The sequence below is a fragment of the Megalobrama amblycephala genome, linkage group LG9 (assembly GCF_018812025.1).
Source record: "Megalobrama amblycephala isolate DHTTF-2021 linkage group LG9, ASM1881202v1, whole genome shotgun sequence".
NCBI lineage: Eukaryota > Metazoa > Chordata > Actinopteri > Cypriniformes > Xenocyprididae > Megalobrama > Megalobrama amblycephala.
The window spans coordinates 23,576,918-23,595,569 of record NC_063052.1 but is presented as its reverse complement, the minus strand read 5'-3'; the positions used below and the strand labels follow the sequence as shown (position 1 = coordinate 23,595,569).

The 18,652-nt window shown below is 37.4% G+C and overlaps 1 protein-coding gene across 4 annotated transcripts in view; it reads right to left on the bottom strand.

Annotated features, from left to right (window-relative positions):
* topaz1 (testis and ovary specific TOPAZ 1) overlaps window positions 1–11,745 on the bottom strand; it is a 51,886-nt gene extending 40,141 nt beyond the window's left edge. The window contains exons 1-10 of one of the 4 annotated variants that reach the window (XM_048202207.1): window positions 11,602–11,745; window positions 10,959–11,145; window positions 10,428–10,506; window positions 6,444–8,844; window positions 6,194–6,264; window positions 2,724–2,785; window positions 1,650–1,761; window positions 1,447–1,499; window positions 1,224–1,310; window positions 1,042–1,105 (exon numbers count right to left, since the gene is read on the bottom strand). In XM_048202207.1, the coding sequence (XP_048058164.1) occupies window positions 1,042–1,105; window positions 1,224–1,310; window positions 1,447–1,499; window positions 1,650–1,761; window positions 2,724–2,785; window positions 6,194–6,264; window positions 6,444–8,844; window positions 10,428–10,506; window positions 10,959–11,105 (3,076 nt within the window). In that variant the 5' untranslated portion in view covers window positions 11,106–11,145; window positions 11,602–11,745. The other 3 variants (XM_048202209.1, XM_048202206.1, XM_048202208.1) reach the window with 3 other exon arrangements.
* Between the last annotated feature and the right edge of the window lie 6,907 nt (window positions 11,746–18,652).

The window sequence follows — 18,652 nt, the reverse complement described above, 5'->3', positions numbered from 1 at the left end:
ACTTTTATAAATAATATATTAAAACAACCAGAATATCCATTGATGTCCTTATCACTTTAATTTTGCCAACAAATCCCATCTTGAAGTATGAGTAAGCGTCAAGTCAATTTAGTAGTAAAGCACTTCACAATACACATTGTTAGTGCTTTAACAAGGGCTGGGCAATATGATCATACAACAATGATATAAGTGATCATCCAGGTCATCCAGATCATCCTACATCCTGACATAACATCACATGAAATACTAAGGTGAAGTACATTGTATTTAGCATTTTAAGGTAAAGATGACATCAGATTAATGATTCTGTTAAGCAAAGTTTCCAGCAAGAGCTTTCTGCCAGTTCATGTTCTCTTTATTGCATGTCTAATGAGTCTGATTACTGAGATTCTTACCTTTTGTCTTTAATGGCTCTTGGAGCCCCTGTCCCATTTATTGAATAGTTATATTGATTGGATTAGCACCTATGCATTTGAATGACACTGTTATGCTGATTAGATCAGGGCTGGGGAAATGCCGGGAATGGGCTGATTCCTGCACTACATTTGCATGCTTTGTTTAGATTGTCTCCACCTCTACTGTATGTATCCCTCCCCCTTGAATGTATATAAACTACAATGTACACTGCCTTAGTTAGACTTGATGACTGCAGCTACCGACAGCACATGTTCTCAATAAAGAATCTGCTGAAGATACATCCAAGTCTCCTGGTCTTCACTTCTGAGATTTTCAACACAGACTTTGCACTATGTACTTCCCCAGCATCGAAATCAAACATGTCAGGAAACTTGATTCCTGGTCATATGTCAAATGTTCATGGACCACTGGTTCTTTGGTAAGTGGTAAGGATCAATGTTGAGTCAAACTGCCTTTAATTTAAGCAGATCATTGTTTGTTTTACTCCTGTTTTAGCAGTAAAGCCCTAATAAAGCCAGTCATGATGCAGGATGTTTTTTGCCACACAGTCTTACTGAAGGGGTGTGTACCAGCAGGAAATCAATGTCAATGCATACCCTCTATTCCATTAATAAGTTAAGTTACCTGCTCGTAGAATAAGAGCATGTTTACCAACATGACAGAACTTCTTCACTGTATCCATGCAGAACTGAAACAAAACAATGCAAACCATAAACACAGACTCAGATGATACTCAAAACAATTTAAATTTATTCAGAAGGGTCAGGAAAAAAAAAACAGAACCAGTATAACATTACAATGCACACCTTTTCATCTCCATCTCTTGGTATGTGCAGGAACCAGCAGGTACTTCGTAGGCAGGTGCTATATTCACTAAAGTAGTACCAACAATACTGAAGACAGAGAGAAGTTTGGTAGAAAATGTGGATAATGCATCAAAAATACAAAAAACGTCATGTTAAAATGAATACAACAGCAACATTTAGTTTGCTCTCTCATCTATCCATGTCAAAAATCGAGTATACTCACACTGCTGTTTAAAGGTCTCAAAGCAGAGGTTTCTTTTGCAGTCATTTCACGTTCTTGGGCATAAAACACAATGTTACATGTGACATTTCTGGTTAGACAAATTGCTTAAATTGACCATATATTCTGATACACTATATTCATAAGCAAACTTATTAACATTTCAGGCAGATTCATTTCAGAACTTATGTTGATGTTTAACCTACCATTACAGCAAGTGTCCATCACAAGTCTTGCGGCACTTGTGTTTATTACTGTAAGAGCATTCAGACTGTTTGTATCTCTCATCTCTCGGTTGTTATTGCAGTCTGTGGCATTCTGCAAGATGAGGACACTAAATATTAACCCTCCGTTTATTCAGAGACAAATATCAAATAAGTGTTTTTTTTTTTTTGTTTTTTGTGCCACTAGCAGCAACAAACAGAATCGAAAGACTAAAGGCTCAGGTGTAATTCACTTTCCGTGCCCAGACGCTTCTCGCGTGCAGTCGTGTCCGCGCCAAGGTATACTTCAGCCGTACGTGTTCGTGCACCATCCGCATGACGTAATGTTCGTCATGCGGAGGGCTCGCGACCGGCCGCACACCCTGTCCTCGTACAGCCCAAATTTCGAGACCATGTGGACGGTGCGCGTGCAACAGCGCATGCGCAAGCAGGAAAGAAGAGTCCACTAGGTGGCATTATGCACAGTACTTAGCACAATGTGTAGTCGTCGATGAAGAGTGTGTGTGAAGAGTGATTCAAAAATAAGATGAGTAAACTCAGAAGCATGCCTTCATCATTTTTGATTCCTTTTCTCTTGGTGTATCTTCTAAACTATGTTGCAATGGTGGATGCACTATTTTTCTTCTCCGATCCTGCCCAGCGAATATCCGGTTGATGACACGATGTCTGGTAATCATACATACTCTTCAACGACTGCACATTATGCACATTGTGCATATTGCCACCTAGTAGACTCTTCTGTCCTGCTTGCGCATGCACTGTTGCACGTACACTGTCCGCGCGGTCTCGAAATTTGGGCTGCACGCGGACGGGGTGTTTTCCCGGCTGAGAGGCCGCCGCATGACGAAAATTACATCATGCGGATGGTCCACGAATGCGGACGGCCAAAGTATACTACTTAAGGAGCAGAATTCCCCAAAAAAACTAGTGTCTTTTTTGCTTGAGGAGAAACCACACAATTAATGTAATGACACACCTTTTGGAAACATAATGGGCAAATTAAAATAAAATTATCACAATATAATGTTTAAGTGTTTTGGAGCAATGCAAACTGACCTCTGACTTTAAAGTATCCATACCCTGGGAAGGCTGAGCTCTGTAACTCTGTGTCTCCTTTACTGTAGGTGAGAAACATAATTTAATTCACTTTCAAATAAAAATAAGAAAAACCTTAATATTTGACGGACAACAAAATATTGTCCATACAGACATTATGTAGTCCTGCCCCCTTTTCAGCCCTGTGCTTGTTGTGTAAGATCTTACGGATTTATGAATAAACTGCTCTTTTTAAAATCTTCCCTGTCTACTGACATTTGTTAAGACAAATGCTTCAAACATTACAATGCTCATGATAACTTTCGTTGACTTTACAATAAGTAAATCCACTTCACCAGCTAATTACTCTTTGACAGTGTTGCCACAGAAATACACAGCACTACCGCAAAAACTAAATTCTGAATATGGCTGCACACATTTCTCTGTCACATAAGGACCTATGCACACCTTAAAAGGGATAGTTCACACAAAAATGAAAATCCTGTCATAATTTATGGCTCGTTTCCACTGAGCGGTACGGTTCAGTAAACTACAGTATAGTATGCAATTTTTGCTGTTGTTATGAATGGTACCCCAGGACTCCAGGCTAACATTTGAGAGTAGTGGCGCTGGTGCCACTAAGTTCTACAGAAGGTGGCACTAGCACCTAATTTGGTGGCGCTGTTTTAAAAAAAAAAAAATTTTTATTAATGGTTATGGGTAATTAATGGATAATATGGCTAATTTAATCATATTACTGTTGTTTTGCATTAATACTAATAATATTACATGTTTATTCATTGGAAATTTGACAGTAAAGCACTGAGCTTGAATTGAGATGCAGATAAAATTAACTTATTAACAGTAACATGCAAAAACATTTTTATAGGAAAAAAAAAAAAAAAGTAAATATTCTAGTCTTCTTAAATGTACCATACTGAACTGGCCGGCAGCTTCTGTGTTTGTAAAAGGAGCACTCTTTACTTTGTGACTTCATACTTTTCCATATATTAGGTGGTCAACAAGTGCTTCTTTGCCATCATATCTAGTGGTATATTCATGTCTTTTTTAAGTATTTGTTTGCCTAGAAGTGTTAGTTTTCCTTCATCTTTAAACTTTTAGTTTACAAATCATTACATTAAATATTATCTAATTATAGTGTTATTTTTAGAGCTTTTAAGTGCTGGAAAAAGTACAATGGTTTAGTTAGCATTACTACATTAAATCCATGGTGATTTGTGGACTGGAGAGCCTTAACTGGTTTGTGGCACAGTGGCACAGTGTCTCTCCTAATTTCCACGTCTATATGATTTGATATCTTTGGTTTATAGCAGAGAAATTACCCTTCACCAGACGTTTGATTGACAGGCGGTCTAACCAATCACAATGCCAAATCAACTTATGTCCGACAAGGCAGTCAGGGGATTTAGTAGATTAAGGTCGACGGACTTAAACTTGAAAAATTGTGTTCTTTTTTAACATGTTTTTGATAACATGTCGGCAAACCTGCTCTGTCTTGTTTGCCGACATGTTATCACTATTCTCTTGCTCCACAATGTATTTTTCACTGTGTGAGAACATGATGTTTTGGAAATAGCAACAATAACTAAAGAGGGCGGGTATTTGCAAACAATTAATTTTGCACTTAATTTTAATGCTTCCCACTAGATCTTGTAACAGTGTTATTAATTTTGTGGCAAATTCAAACTCTTTGAAGCGGTGTGTAGTAAAGAGTATCACATGTTCGAGATCAGCGTGCGCAGCGCTCGTACTGTCTATTATTTCTCAGTGCTGATAAAAGGTCCGTGCTTCACAGCTCAAGCAAGTAGCACAGTTTCATTTCACTTTCGTTTTGTTAGTCTCATATGAAACAGAAATGGCAGCTCTTATCAATTTTGCAATGTGCTGCTCGCACCAGTACGACCGCTAACAAAACTTAGTCGCACTGGCAGAAAAAAAGTATTTAGTCACAGTCTGGAGCCCTGTACCCTAATTCCGAACCGTACCACTTTTTTGGGACTATTCCAAAAGGGTAGAGCTACACTCACTGCATTTGCTCAAACAAAGCTGCTGTATGTCCTCCATTGTCGTTTAGCGTCACTTTCTTCTTCACGCGAAAATGGTGTCGATCGCTACTTTCCGGCATACATCACGCCTATAAAGTAAGGGTACTGTTGCCGGTGGAAATACAAGTTGTTCCAAACTTGTATGAATTTCTTTCTTCAGCTGAACACAAATGAAGATATTTTGAAGAATATGGGTAACCAAAAAGGCCCAGGGCCCCATTGACTTCCATAGTATTATTTTTTCTATATCCTTCAAAATCATCTTCTTTTGTTGTTCAGCAGAAGAAAGAAACTCATACAGGTTTGGAACAACCTGAAGGTAAATTATGACAGAATTGTCATTTTTGGGTGAACTATTCCTTTAATTAAGAATTAGAACACAAATACAACTCAAATTTACTTTGACATTTATCTTTAAAGGTGCCCTAGAATTAAAAATTTAATTTATCTTGGCATAGTTAAATAACAAGAGTTCAGTACATGGAAATGACATACAGTGAGTCTCAAACTCCACTGTTTCCTCCTTATATAAATCTCATTTGTTTAAAAGACCTCCGAAGAACAGGCGAATCTCAACATAACACCGACTGTTACGTAACAGTCGGGGTGTACGCCCCCAATATTTGCATATGCCAGCCCATGTTCCCAGCATTATGAAAGGCATTAGACAAGGGCAGGCAGTAACGTCTGGAGCAGCACAGCCGAATCATCATACTAGGTAAGCAAGCAAGAACAATAGCGAAAAATGGCAGATGGAGCGATAATAAATGACATGATCCATGATTACATGATATTTTTAGTGATATTTGTAAATTGTCTTTCTAAATGTTTCGTTAGCATGTTGCTAATGTACTGTTAAATGTGGTTAAAGTTACCATCGTTTCTTACTGTATTCACGGAGACAAGAGCCGTCGTTATTTTCATTTTTAAACACTTGCAGTCTGTATAATTCATAAACACAACTTCATTCTTTATAATAAATCTCTCCAACAGTATAGCATTAGCTGTTAGCCACGGAACACAGCCTCAAATTCATTCAGAATCAAATGTAAACATCCAATTAAATACAATACTCACATAATCCGACGCATGCATGCCGCATGCATGACGAACACTTTGTAAAGATCCATTTGAGGGTTATATTAGCTGTGTAAACTTTGTTTATGCACTGTTTAAGGCAAGCGCGAGCTCCGTGGGCAGAGAGCACGAGAATTAAAGGGGCCGCGCATCATAAATCGGCTCATATTTAATTATGCCCCAAAATAGGCAGTTAAAAAAATGAATTTAAAAAAAATCTATGGGGTATTTTGAGCTGAAACTTCACAGACACATTCAGGGGACACCTTAGACTTATATTACATCTTGTAAAAAAACGTTCAATGGCACCTTTAAATATTTCTGTCAAACAAATCAAAGGTCACATACCTGTCACAGAACCACCATCTTTCATATTTTCCATCTTGACTTCTGCAGCAGTTGATTGATATTTGCTGATACTTTAAATTAATGATAGATAAAGAAACAGAACAACAATACAGTAAAAATGCTAAAGTTAAATGTATCACCTAGAATGAATAAATTCAAATTAAATGCAAACAGCAATCTTTCAGTAGTAAGACTTTCTTCAAACATTTAAAAAGATCTATCATTACGTATTAACTATTAAATGAATTACCAATCTGTCTTTAGATCCCAGACAATCTTGCAGTGATTCCCCGTTTGAAGTTTCGACTCTGTCTTTAGCTGTGTCTCTTCATTCTCCTCATTCTCCTTTGTCAACCCATCTTGTTTACTTACAGTTTCAGTGACAACAGCCCCGAACAACTCTGGATCATCCTGTATGACATCCAGTATTAGAACGTCTTCTTCATATGCTCGAGAAACATCCAGAAAGCTGTCAGCAACCATTTGAGATGATGGAGGGGTGGAGCCTTGTTCTTTATTTTTAATCTGACATGTCCCATCATCATCATCATCAGACCACAAGATCTCAGCAGCATGATGTTCCACTGACTCCTCATCTGAAGACAGACTAGTGACATTCTTGTTTTCATCTTCAGAAGAGTCTGTGATTGAGTAGCTGTCAAATACTTGCATTCTTTTCCCTTCTCCTGAACAGTCAGGGATGCTGTCAGGTGTACGTGCAACAGAATTTGGAGTAACACTTTTGGTATCCTGGTCCACAGAGGAAGAGGTTGTCACTAAAGAAGAATGCTGTGCTTTTAACATTTTTACTTTAAGACATATTTCCGAGAGTAACCCTGGATTATACAGAGTTTGTCTACCACCATTTTCTTTCCCCTCTTGATCCTCAAAGGAAGGTGCTCTTGAGGTTTGGATAACAGGTTTGGGATCCAACGAATCTTTGAGCAATTTTGGTTGTTCTTGCCTGTTGACAGGAACATCAGACTGATTTGTGGACCCACTTGAAAGCACTTTTTGATTAGACTTCTTGAGGAGGGGATGATTTTTTAAAAAAACGTTCCCCTCTAAAGATGCTGCATAGCCATGACCATTAAGTTTGTAGTTGTTACTCTGTTCAGTCACTACAGATGCAGAGTACTCAAGAGCATCCTCAAAAGCATTCTTCAGACTTTGGTTTGACTCAAGCTCTGCAGGTTTGGAAACATGAGTCAATATGACTCTTGGACTGTCTACTAGACATTTCCAAGTCCTTTCCAATGTGCAAGTGGGTGGCTTTTCGCCCAAAGCACTGCAAGTGTTGTGGTCTGAAAGTTTTGAAATATGAAATATATCTCGAGTCAATGTACCTCTTGGATTGTAAAGACTTTCTGCTCGATCTTCCAAAGTCCTTTCCAACACTCCTAACATGTCAGTGGGTGGCTTCTCACCTGGTGCAGAAGAAAGTAGTTGCCCCTCCAGTACATCTCTAGCTTCATCAGTACTCTTGCTTTGCTTTGTGGGTTTGGAAAGTTTATTTTGAACATCCGTATCTGATAAGCATTCAGGTTCTTCTCCGAGAGAAGTCTGAACGGTGGCAGGAAATGAAGTGGTGACAATCCACCGGGGTCCAGTTCGATGCAATGATCTGAGTTTGTTGGGAGGTCCCATTCTGGGGAAGGGCCAGATTTTGCATGTGCGAGCGCATGATGATTGAGGGAAAAATATGTAGGCTTGTGTTCGCTGGCAGGAGAAACTCTCAGGTGAGTTCACTTCACTATCAGAACCCTCATTTCTACTGTTGTCCTCCTCCTCCTCCTCCTCCTCCTCTTCATCCAGTGAAAGACCACTGTTCTCATTTTCATCTCTGAAAGCAAAACCATTGACAGTAACTCGTCTGAGTATTAAAGGTGATACACGACGCACTGGGCTGGAAGGACTTTCAGAGATGTTTTTCATTGGACAGGTCTTGTCTTTTTCACAGAAACACACAACAGGACCATTATCATCACAACGTGGGAGTACCGATGCAGTTCCTTCAACGTCGGTCTGTCTCATCCTCTCGCAGTCTGGATTCCTTGCAAGGCAAACATCCCATTCCTTTACAGATCCATCTGGAGTCTCTGCTGTGCCTGAAATGTATGTGCTGCCTGTAGCTCCAGATGGAGAATCACCTGATGAAAAAGAAGCACAGCTATGGGTTGGTGTGGAAACTTCCCAGGATTGGTTAGCAATCTTACTTCTTTGCTTCCTGATGCCATGGAGATGAGGATGCATGAGAAAACCAAATTCTTTCTTTAAGCACCTCACTCTTTTGCACTTCCTCTTTTGTCTTAGTACCGCTGGCAAGACACATGAGAATTCACGTGAGGCTATGTCAAACACTTGGGCTACATTGCACAGTTTCACCAAGGGGTATTTCTCAAAGCGGAAAATCTGAGTGGTTGGGAGCAGATGGGACTCAGAGATATGACAGGCACCTTTCTGCCATGCAGTCGGGCTGGGGCGGACAGCTCTCGATCTCTGATTGAGTAAACGGGTCAGATTCTTACTAGGGGGAGGGGTGTATTTTACATCACCACACAAAGCACAGCACGAATTTTTCACCAATCGTTTGTGGTGTTTCCTCGTGTCTGACCTAAGTTGACGTCTCAACTCAACTTTTGAACTGATATCTGCAATCAGAGACAAAGAATGTGAGAAGGGTGAGAGCAAAATTGCAATATGAATATAAAGGGCCTTCTTATAACTGCCTTTTCCCAAAATGCTTACTAATTTATCCATTAAATCATATCAATCAGAATGATCTTAAAGGGATTCTCCACCCAAAAATGGTAATTTTGTCATAATTTACTTACCCTCATGTGGTCCAAGATGTATATGACTTTTTCTTCAGATGACCAAAATTTTTTAGTCAATATAATGCAAGTGGATTGTAACCCCAAAGCTGACACTTCAAAAACCACACAAAGCGATGATGACAATACCCATATGGCCCTAGGGGATGAATTACTGTCTGGTAACATACTTAAAAATACTATTATTTAAAAATTTTATTACAATAAACCATCACTTCCATCTAATGCTGGATACACACCACAAGATAATCGGGTTGATTTTGGGATAGTTCACCCAAAAATGAAAATTCTGTCATTATTTACTCACTTTCTTGTTGTTCCAAACCTGTATTCATTTCTTTCTTCTGCTGAACACAAAATAAGATATTTTAAAGAATGTGACAGTTGGTGACCAGTAACTGTTTGGTTACCCACATTCTTCAAAATATCTTTTATGTTCAACAGAAGAAAGAAATTCATCCAAAATCATTCCAAACACTATAATTGCAACTTCTTCCTGCCTATTGTCCGCTATGTTTATTCTGAAGTCTCAAGAGATTTTGCGAGATTTCCCGTGTTCACAGTTGGGACTTTGGTTCAAAATCTGTTCGTGTATGGTGTGTGCTGTCTTTGTCACTTTTGCCACACACTATAGGAGCAAAACGGTTAAATCTAGGATTTTTTTGTCCTCATGTTTGTGGTCTCTCACATTTTGAAAATCTTGTAAGACTTTTTAAAAATCTTTTAGTGTGTACCCAGCATAACTGTCATACATGGGTTCATAACCGCGTCGTGTAGCGCTATGTTAGCACATTGTGAAGGGTGATATAAGTGCATTGTGGAACTCGCACGAGAAATAACACGGAAGCAGAGGACCTTTAATACATGCTTATATAATGCTTCTCAGCGTGCTGAAACTTACATTAACTCAAACATGCATATGATAGTCTATAAGGAAGTGAAGGTTTAATTTTTTTTTCTTACACATCTATCGTTTCACTTCAGAAGACATTGATTAATCCTCTAGGATTATATGGATCACTGTTGTGATCCTTAGTGTGTTTTTTTAAGTGTAAACTTTTGGGTTTATATCCACTTGCTATATATGAACTCGCAGAGACTGATTATTTTGCTAGAAATATTCAACTGTGTTCATCTTAAAAGAAAAACAAAGTCATATACATCTGGGACATCATGAGGGTGAGTAAATGGTGAGAGAATTTGATTTTTTTTTTTTTTTTTTCAGATGGATATAAATCAATGCACTTATAACAAATCTGTTGCTTATCTCTGCCTCTTGAAGGGATGTAGTTAACCCAACTGACTTTTCTGCCTGTGAAACATGAGGTCTGGAAATTCTTAACTAAATTACTTCCAGTATTGACCTTTACTTGTGTGTACAAGGATGTCTTGACCCTTACTTGGTGTTCGTCCAGATATAGTGGGTCTGGCTTTACTTGCATGGGCTCTCCGGACTTCCGTCTTGATGGTAGTTTTCACCTGTCCATCAGACCCACCAAAATGATCAATAAAGAGTTTCCTCGGTTTCCTTCCTCGACGAGGTTTTTCTTGCCTTAAGTAATCTGGACTGCCAGGTTTTTGATCGTATTTTGGATTTAGCTGGGCAGGTGGAGTTTTATCTACTGCTTCCCCACAGACTGTGGATTTAATAGAAATATTATCTGACTCAACCGACACTTCACTGTTTATAAATGTCAGCGCGCGACATGGCGTTCCCGTTGGCCTGTGTATCACACGCTTCCCGCCACTTAGCTGTTTTTTCCTTGCAAAGCACAAAGCTAACCGCAAACGGTAAAAAAAATCTTTTTTATGTTCGGACAATCTTTTCAGCGCTTTTTTGGACGCTGGCGGACTCCTTGTACAGGTAACTTGAGCTTTAGTGATTCCACCTCCACAGTTACTAAAGTCACTGACTCTGGATGGGAAAGTACCTTGATTATAACGCCCTCGGCAGTCGTCATGTTCAGCATGAGCGTCTTGTTTGGAGCTCGCTTGCCCGTCAAAATTGGACGGTGGAACGGGGTCGGCAGAGGCGGTGGCGCAGATTTCCTGGGCGTTTCGTTCTGAGGAAACGACATCTGCTGCCTCCGGAGCTGGAGAGCTGTCTTGGCCTTGTACCTGTATGCCACGATCGGCAAGTGGATTTAAACCAGACACAGTTTTAGGTCCAGTCCATCGCCGTTTATTCGGTTCTAATTTGTTATTTTGCTTAAACGAATCCCTCTTTAATTTGATCCTCGAAACGCCGTTGCATGGAAGCATTACTACAGCCAACTGCGAATAACTAAGGTTAACAAAAAACGTGCATTTGTGTGCTAACTAAACTTGTCACGCATAAATGAACTCAATTCTTTATATCCTCAATGCAGTTAAAAATCAGCATATTACAATTTATTCTGAGCTCAAATTGTTGATTTAAGGCACACGGGGACTGTTCGCTTTAAATTCGCTGTTTCCAGCTAGACGTGCATTAATCGCGATAAAGCTGGTAGAGACCTATTAACAGATGCACGTCAAAACCTGTTTTTTTTTTTTTTAAAAGACAATATTAATGAAATGTATGTTCCTCAATACCTGTCCGTGTCACTGTGCGATTATTACTAAAACAATAAAAACACCCTCCCACTTCCAATTCCAACTTAAGACATGCGCAATTGATGTTAGAGTGTTCGATGAATACTGCCACCGCGTGGTTTAGTGCGGCTCAGGCAAACCATTGCTGTGGCAAGATATTGTCAGTTAACTGTAAACTTCATAAAGACTTTGAGATTTATTTTTAAGGATGTTTTGTCTAGGATTTCCACTTTTGAAAATGTTTGTTTTCTTTGTTATTTAATTATTTTGCTTGCAAAACATTTTATCCACAAATGTAAGACTATAAAAGTTATCCCCCATTTTTCTCACTTTCAAAAAGATGTTTGGATTTTTTTTAATCCACCTCCTTTAAAAAAGCTACCAAAACTCATTATGTATGCTCACACTTTTTTATTATATGTAAGTGTTCTATTTCTTTCTTTCTTTCTTTCTTTCTTTCTTTCTTTCTTTCTTTCTTTCTTTCTTTCTTTCTTTCTTACCATTTTCTGGAGTCAAATGTTATGTAATGTTTGGCCATCCCTGAACCCCTGACTTTTCCTATTGGCTTGTTTATTCACCTTTGTGTACTGTAAGCATTTGTTAAATCAATTAATTAAAAAAAATCGCTGTGTTACAAATCATCCCCTATTAACCTCATTCACTCTTCCCTACATTTCTCTAATATAGACCACTTGAAAGAGTGACTGAAAACGAGAGAGCGAATTCGGACACATTTTGTTAAATGAATACAAACTTTACATTTCAGAATGCTAAAACCCTTATTCTACATATAGCAAACCTGATTTAAAATCAAGTCATTCTGTCAAAACACTAGCACTAGTTTTCTATCCAACATGAACATAGTCAATCAATGAGTCAAAATACAGTTGATGGCATTACGAAAACTGCATTACTTGACATGTTTCAGTTCTACCTGCAGAAAATATGAAATCCATTTTTTTTTATAATTCAGTTTCCTTTTACTGCAGTAAAAGTAGAATGCTTACATGTAAGCCATTCTACATTTTTGGTGGAGTGTTGAATGTGTGCATTCTTGGCAACATAGTAACATACTATCTAAAAGTAAATGAGGCATTACTTTATAGAATGTACAGTAGAAAAGAAGAAGAAGAAAGTAACAGAATTACTCAGGGCAGCCACTGATCAAATGGGTCCCCTATGCAGAACTTCAGTTGCCCCCTTGGTTGAAATTGCTTTCTGGGGGTGGGGTGGAGTGTTGATGATGCCCCAGTTGAGGGTGGGATGGTGTTCCCTTGGTAGTTAGTGCCCTATGCAGACCACATTCTGGAACAGTGGTACTGGAATTGTAGTAAAAGCTTTACATTAATCTTTTACTGAAATCAAAACATGAAATTGCTGCCATTGATCAACAACAAATCCAACATACATGGTCGTTGGTTACTAAGGAAGCTTTTTTTTTGCCACAAAATAAAAAAGTATAAAAGCTAATTGTAATTGATAAAGGTGACTTTTTATCTCACAATTCAAATTTTTTTTTTTTCTTGCAATTGTGAGTTTACGTCTCACAATTCTGACTTTTTTTCTCAGAATTGTGAGATATAAACTATGAATTGAGAGGGAAAAAAACTTTTCATTTTCTATTCAAGCAGAAATAAGCTTTCATAGGTTCCACATGTGTAAGGGAGAAAAGCATAGAGATGCACAATCCAGCACACATTGTTCTTCCTTCTTCTTCCTTCTTCATGCATGTTTAAGCATTTGTAAACAGTGTTGGGGAAAGTTTCTTTTAAAAGTAATGCATTACAATATTGCGCTACTCCCTAAAAAAGTAACTAATTGTATTACTTAGTTCCTTTTTACAAAAAGTAATGTTTAATAATAACAAAAAAAAGAAAAAAAAAAAGAAGCTGTGCTGCCATTTCTGGATTGAAGAAGGAAGTTCAACACTCTTATTTCTAAATTTAATCTAAAGTAATTTTTGCTTATTATTATGGTTAAAATGGATCATTGAAGGTCAGCAGCAAAGAAATTTGTTAATAAAGTAAGATTAAATACTTAAAGTATATTTGTTTAATTTAATATATTTAATTTCTGAGATTGCATTCAAATCTGAGATTGCATTTCACTGTTTTTATTTATTCTGAGGAATACTGAATGTTTTCGTGCAAGTAAGATGAGTAACTGCATGTTCACATTTAGTCTAGAACTACAATAACCATTATGTTTACATTTTTTTTTTCAGCAAATAACTGAGCTGTAGACTACTTAGGAGTTAATCAAATTGGCTACATTCATTTTATTATTATTATTATTATTATTATTATAAAACATCAAACAATGAACAGACATAAAGGACAAAACAGACAGAACCTCTACAGAAATGAAATATAACATAAAATCTTCATGTAAAGTTCCACAAACTAAATAAGAGGAAGGAAGAGAAAAAAAAAAAAACATGATAAACACATACAGAGTAAACATTATGCATCAGTGACATTACCAAACAAATCGTCATAAGATTTCAAAAATCTGCCACTGTTCTTGTTTTTAATCAACCTAAGTGATTTGAGAGATGCATCAATTTCAGTTAAGAAATGTGAAAAAGTAGGCTGCGGGTTAGAGAATTTTTGCTTCTGAATAAAAAAAATTCCAAACAAAATAAAAAAAATAACATGTAATTCATTGATTGGAGTATTAGTTGTACCTTTATAGTAACAAATTATATCTTTAAACTGAAAGGATTTGGAAGAATCAAGGTGCTTACCTTTATGAAGATATAAACTATTCCAAAAGTTTTGAGTTTTTTCGCATTGGAAAAATAAATGGATCAGTGTTTCATCCTTATTCCCACAAAATGAGCAAGAACTGTCAACCTCCATATATTTTGCCACAGTATCATTCACAGGATATATTTTATTTAATATCTTAAAATGAACTTCTTTGGTCTTATTTGGAATGCAGTATTTATGAGGTAGCACCCAGGCTTCCTTCCAGTCTATAAATTCAATAAGAGATGCCCAATAAAATTTGCCTTTAGGACCTTTACACGTTTTATTTTGAAGAATTTGTCGAATGCTTATTATTAAATTTTTTGCATCTAAGATCATATCAGGTTCTTTTGTGTCACTCTTACTAAAAGTTAGATGACATTTAACAAGTTGAGTTAGATTGGAAGGAACTGCTTTAAGTGCTGTGCTTAGTAATACATCAGCTTGTTACTGAGTAGTCACCTCAGTAACAAGCTGATGTACGAAGTTTCAATTTGCTGTGCTGTAGCGCAGTTGTCTTGTCAGTAGTTGAAATTTTCTGGAATATCTCATTGCGAAAATTGCGAATGGCCGCCAAAATTTCAGTGTCATCACGCTCACTATACTCTCTCTTAGACTTTTTCAGACTGGGTTTTATGGGGGTGTCAGGAAGAGGAGTAGTTGTTTGTTGTCTCTTCACTCTTCGATGTGTTTTGGTACTCGGATGACAAGGTACATGCACTTTGAACAGGATCCATTTGTGACTCAGGTGCAGGTACTGACACGGTAGCAACTGGAGCTTGTTTGTTTTTTCTTCTGCCTATAAATTTGTCTCAAAATGAGAGATTAATCAACAATCTTGTTTATTTGTTCATTCATTTAAAATATGTGAGCTATGTTGGTTGTAATACCGTCTAACCTAAAAACTTTCCTGACGACACTTCAGAAACACCACCTCCTATCTTGCTGCCATCTTGGCTCTCCGTTCAGACTCTAAGCTTTCGAATGACACCTATTTTGTGGTGATTTAGGCAGGAGTTTTGAAAAATATGATTTTTAATTTTTTTTTTGTAGCTAGGTGGTGCCCGCTGGTGGTACACTCCATTTTAGTGGGATAACTCAGCACTCGTTAAGAGTTGAACAAAATGGTTGGATGCATTAAAAACCTGAGTTTCTAAGCTTTAAAATGATACCTACAGTATTTTGTGTTATTCCTGTCATTGTTTGCTTAGTAATTTGATTATGATTTTTTTTTTTCGCCTGCAGGACACTACAGGCTTAAGGGGTTAAGCATTTTAGAAATGTGTTATTTGAGTGCATTTTGTGTGAAAACGACATAAATTCTGTTAATGGTATGGTCACAACAGACAGATGTTGTGGTAATTGTGTTTAGAGTTTTGAAAATGTAACTAAAGATTGGACAAAAGTATGTTTCTTTTCAAATACCAATTTTCAGTTTTTCAATTGATAGACCTTTATCACACTTATCCGGTAAGTGAAGCGTATCGCTACTTCAGGTCCCATTGCAACGCAATCAATACTAATGTTTACTATGGTTTACTGTGTTACTGCAGCATATCCAGCTGCTCTAATTCTAAACAATGGCACCCTTACCTCAGTCAAATTTCCCGACACTAAAAGAATTGAGGGAAGCATGGCTAAGACAAATACGGTGGGATAAAGATCCTTCTTCTAAAATAATAAGCAGGAGTATGTTCATGTGTAGCATGCATTTTGTAACTGAGGATGTTTAGGCTTACATCTCATATCTTCAACCTGCTGAAATGTTCCCTTCCAAATGTGCAATAGGAATAATAAATACATATATTTCCCAACTAACCTGCGGCAGTCCAGATTGTCTTCTCATGTACAGTGTTTTTCTCTTACTGGTCATATATCATACCTGTTGAATTTACATTTTTAGATGAATTTCCTCACTAGAGAAGCATTCAGTTTTTCTGCTTGCAAATTCTGCTGTGTAAATAATGAATACACCATGGAGTGAGTGCAACTGGCTTTTAAAGGGAATGGGATATGAGACTCTGATTGGTTTATTTCACGTTACAGCCAAAACATACCCATTACTCATTAAGAGAATAGGGACAACCCTTTTAGACCATGCGCCAGGCACGATGACCATTTTTCCCGTCGTTAAACTAGCAAAAGTGGATTCGGACATGCCATCGTGTAACTGCCATTAGAAGCTCCAGTTGCTATAGAAAGCTATAGATAGCTCAGACTCTTCAAATGATATTTGAACATAAGAAAATAGCTGTTGTTAGATTTCATTGGTGTTTTCAAATATGAAATTTATTAATAAGCTTAGTGAACAGTTTGAAGAGTTTCCCCATTCAAAAAGTTAAGAGCTGCACTTGGACAAGACTTGGATGCCCGAGAGGCTTTTCAAAGATGGCCGCCGAGTGAACTGACTTGTCTTAAAAGGACTGAGATTGTCTAGCCATTGAGTGCAAAGCCACTTGAAGGCAAGCCTGAAACCGTATGCCTGCTAACACCGCGGTACACAGGGAAGGAGACAAGAAGCCTTTTTTTTAAATGAATGTCAATGGAGGAGAGGCCTCACTACACTTAATAAATCACTTTTTGTGAGGAAATTGCTTATTATTTAATGAATCAACAGCCCATTGGCTAATCTTGAACATGTTTGCTCTTAAATGTTTGTTTTGAATTAATATATTTTTTAGAGTTTACACCAAAAAAATTGTTATAATTGTATGTTTTTTAAGAGAAGTGATGGACAATTGTGCGGCAGGTATGGTTCAGTTTACGGCACTTCTCATTCATTCCTATGGTATCCACAAATAGTGATTGACTGTCGCAAAACTCGAAATTCAATGATGTCAATGCTGTAATGTGGTTTGTTATCAAGGCACACATGGTCCAAGTTAGCCATTATGCTTTTTCCAAAGGTAGAGCCACGGACCCTGATATCTCCCAATAATAAGACCATCTGTGCGTCTGAAATCATGAATTTGAACTTCTCGACTGTTAAAAAGTATGTTCTATATAGTATGAATGTGTGTACTAGTATAAATATAATATGTTGTCATTATCACGTGACCTACCAGCATCAGTTGCGTCGCTTCTCTTCCATTCATAAATCCTCTACTGTGGCCTCATGGGAAAGTAAAGTGTCCATCAAATGCACATTTTAGAATCATAGCGACATTTAATTAATAATAAGTTGCTTTCAAACATATAGGGACACACATCCCGGAGTTAATTGTTAGAACAACCATTAGTCTTATCCATATGTTTAATATCTGCCTCTTTGCCTGTTGTATCTATTTATATTTATTATAATAAGTTTATTTTTTTAATATATATTTTTTACAATTTATTTAAATACATATTGTAAATACAGTTGTTTTGATAACTCAACACATTTTTTCTATTTGCATAGGATTGACAGTTCAGCAGTGTCCTTTGCAATTATTGCAATTTTTAAAAGAATATAGATACTATTTAGATTGGTGGCCTAAAAAAGTCTAAAAATGTGAAACCAGCAGGGGTATGTGCCATCATCAGATCAAGGTTATAATCGTTAACGAAAACGAACGAAAAAACGAAAACTAGGTGGGAAAAAACATTGTCGTTAACTGAAATCAAAATAAAAACGAGGCATTACAAAAAAACGATAACTAACTAAAACTGTAATGTGTGTTTTGCAAAACTAACTAAAATAAAATAAAATTATAGATTAAATGTCCTTAGTTTTCGTCTTTATCAATGTCTTTCATAGAGCAAATAGCGTTTAGCTGCGTTTCCTTTCCCTGTGTCTCTCACATACACGCGCACACACACACACACACACACAGCCCCTCCCCTCAGTGCACACCGCGTCTCCATGAGAACGAGTGTTCGACTTTGAAAGCAAGTTCGCTAAAGGTTGGTATCTCGTGAACACCTTTACACAAACACACATTAAAAAGTGGTATAAAAATATTTTTAATTCTGAATATAACTTTGTCAGCGTGTTAATGTCGACCCGAGAAGCGATTGCTACTGCAGCAAGTTAACTAGTCGCAAGTTTGAGGTAAAATGCACTTGGGTTGTCGATGTCAAAACACTATATAAGCTGTGATTCAAATATTAAATAATGTTATGTCATTTGTTTACTCTTACACTGAATGTTTGCTGCTTCAATCCAAATGTTTGCATAGTTCACCCAAAATTAAAATTACTGTGAGAAAAAAATCAAGTTTACAGAGTTTTAGTGTCACTGAAGGTAACGTCTCAGGTTACGTATGTAACCATGGTTCCCTGAGAACAGGGAACGAGAGACTGCGCTGACTGCGCTAGGG